Source organism: Verticillium alfalfae, genomic scaffold (assembly GCF_000150825.1).
Source record: "Verticillium alfalfae VaMs.102 supercont1.8 genomic scaffold, whole genome shotgun sequence".
Classification (NCBI taxonomy): domain Eukaryota; kingdom Fungi; phylum Ascomycota; class Sordariomycetes; order Glomerellales; family Plectosphaerellaceae; genus Verticillium; species Verticillium alfalfae.
The window spans coordinates 978,840-981,637 of record NW_003315031.1 but is presented as its reverse complement, the minus strand read 5'-3'; the positions used below and the strand labels follow the sequence as shown (position 1 = coordinate 981,637).

Sequence of the window (2,798 nt, the reverse complement as noted above, 5' to 3'; positions counted from 1 at the left end):
CACCGCACGCACGTGTCAGCCCTCGAGGGCCTCGAAGAGGAGGGTGCCGGCGAGCTCCTCAACGGAAAGAGCGACGAGGTCAAGACTAGCATCATGGGTCTCATGAAGCCCCTGCTGCCGCCGCCGCCCAAGGTCGTCGACGTCTTCAGGCAACCTCCACTCCTGCCCAGCTCGCCCGCCCACCTCAGCATGTGGTCGCAGCCCACCCAGCAGCCCGCCATGCCTGCCCCCGTCGACATGTGGCGGGTGCTGCCGTCGAGCCCGAGCGTCACGTCGACATCCCAGGAGTCTGCGTCGCCCATCTGGGCCAACATGGGAATGTCAGAGGTGCAACTGCCATCGCCGACGCCGGCCTACAGCCAGCCCTTCTCGTCTGCCGGTCTCTTCTACAGCTCAGCAGTCGTGACGGCGCCCATCCCTGCCCTGCCGCTGCCCAGCATGTTCGCGCCACAGTGCGGCGTCGGCATGGGCTACGGCGGCTTCGGCTGGGACAGGTACCAGGAGTATGCGACCATGACCTGACAACCACCATCGACTACTGCCGAGAGCTATCCTACGGTCACAACCTCCTCCTAATGCCTCCCCGTTCACCGGCTACCGGCAGCACGTGCAGACAGACAGACAGACAGACAGACTCTCTCCCATCCCTTGTCCACCCTCGTCGCGGCATAGAATCATCACTCTCAACCCACACAAAGGCATATCGGCGTTATTTGTTGCATCAACCAAGGAGCGGACGGTGTTCGAGGACTCGCGACCAAGCAAAATTCCCCCTCTCCCTCTTCCTTCCAATCACCGAACTGTACTGGTCCGGTTTTCTTGTTTTTTTTTGTCGAGCAACCCAAGCGAGCGTTTTCTGATTTTCTCCGTCTCTTTCCAATACCCCAGGGGACGACGATATCATCCGACGACCGCGAGCTCGGTACAGGAGAGATCTTCTTCACTCACTCACATCACACATCATGGCTGGGCCCGGGGCGGGATCATATTGAGTGCATTTACATTTGGGTATACAGGCGGATCTAGGTTGCTTCGTTTTGTCTCTCTCTCTCTGTCTTTTTGTGTCTTTCCCTTTGGGTTTTCTCATCTAAACAAGAGGAACACGCAGCAATGCGGCCCCCCCCCCCCCGCTCGGCTTCAGTCCGAGACAGCAGAAACCGACCTCGATTCCCCTTCGGTTATGGGCCTTTCGGGTGGGCCGGCTATTTCTACTTTTCTATTTTCTTCGGCTTCCCTTTGTCCCTCCCCCCTTCCCTTTTATTGGGACGGAAAGGCTTTCTTGGAGATACCCCCCTTTACAACAAAAACACCGATTGGGCGTGTTGGGCCGTCGGATCCCAGGGAGATTCCACCGCTGCTACGTCGCGCTTTCCTTCACTTCTTTCTCGGCCATTGTCCCATTTATTCTAATGGTCCTGTCTCACGGGTGATGGGCGACGATCTCTTTTCACGAGCAAAGAAAATCGGAACGAGCCTTCTTACGAAGTACGGCACATGTGTACGAGAAAGAAAACCACAAACGACGAACGCGTGCTCTCCCTCGGCTCGATGGCGGCGGCTGCGCCTTTACGCTTCTGGATTTCTTTTTTTCTTTCGTTACGATGACGACGCCATAATTCGGGGATCACGACTTTCGACACGTTCCTTTTTTCTTTTGGGCTCTCGGCGAGTTGGGGAACGGACGGCATGTTTTGCACCTCTGGACTGGACTCCGATAATGGCATTACATCCTCCTCCTCCTCTCTCTCTCTCGTGCGGAAAAGGGCCCTCGAAGCCGCAAACACCACCTCGTGGCCTCCCCTCTCCCCAAGAAAGGCAGCGCGTTTTCCCTTCTTGGCATGTGGGGGAGGCAGGCACTGGTTTGTCGACGGGAATGATTCCTTTGGCCGCTGCCGGTATCGTCTCCTGGGAGATGGAGCCGGCTGACATGGAAGGACGATGGTGAAGGAACACTGAGCGGGGATCTTACTTCATCCATCTCTTGGAAGAAGAAGAAAGCTGGGCATCAGAACTTGGAGACGTCCAACACTTACTCTGCAGGATCAGAGAAGCGCAGACAATGATGCGGAGGCCCTTTCGCTGCCATAGTCTCGCAACTCGGGCGCCGGAGACCGACGGATCTGCGTGGGCTGCGCCGCGTGGGCGTACGGCCTTGACTCTCTTACACTGGCGCTGTGCTGATTACCCTGTTCTCCTGGTTGTGATACCGCCAGACGGATCACGTAGGGCGGAGCGGGGGTCACTGCATGCTGCTGCCATGTGCGGGAGGGCCCAGGTGCGGCGCGCCCGGGTAGGTGGCCTCGCAGATCCTGAGATTACGGGACGTACCGAAACGAGACGACATGTAGTTTCGCCACCCTACATGCCCCGTCGCTGGACACACATTCTTCACCCTCATGGGGGTGCCCAGTCCGCGACGAGGGAAGCCGTAAGGGTGGGTGGGTAAAGGTTCTCTCCAGCCTTCTCCGAACAAAACATGCGTCTACGCTGTGCGAAGACGCATCGTTCGGAAGGGGTTGGTGATATCTTTCCCACCCTTCCTTCAGGACGAGGAGAGACGCTCTTTCTCTTCGTCCTGCGGCAGGAAATGGCGCTGGACACACATACGAAACAACTATCTGGCGAGAAAACGCGGCGCGGAGCCAACGGCAGGGGTGGCGGCTTCGGACACTCCTGGTGAGTGGACGGCTGCCGTGCCCTCCGGCCGGTCAACCGCGCGCGCGTGGGGACGAGGCAAAGGCTGCGCCGAGGCCTGGTGGACTGATATCTACTCTTGTCGATGCCTGTTTTTAACGCTT

At 58.2% G+C, this 2,798-nt stretch overlaps 1 protein-coding gene across 1 annotated transcript; it reads left to right on the top strand.

The window, feature by feature from the left end:
* Positions 1-93: 93 nt before the first annotated feature.
* VDBG_06720 (conserved hypothetical protein) lies at positions 94-522 on the top strand (the record flags this gene model as incomplete). Its single annotated transcript, XM_003003112.1, has 1 exon — positions 94-522. The coding sequence occupies one exon, from the start codon at positions 94-96 to the stop codon at positions 520-522; it is 429 nt and encodes a 142-aa protein (XP_003003158.1).
* Between the last annotated feature and the right edge of the window lie 2,276 nt (positions 523-2,798).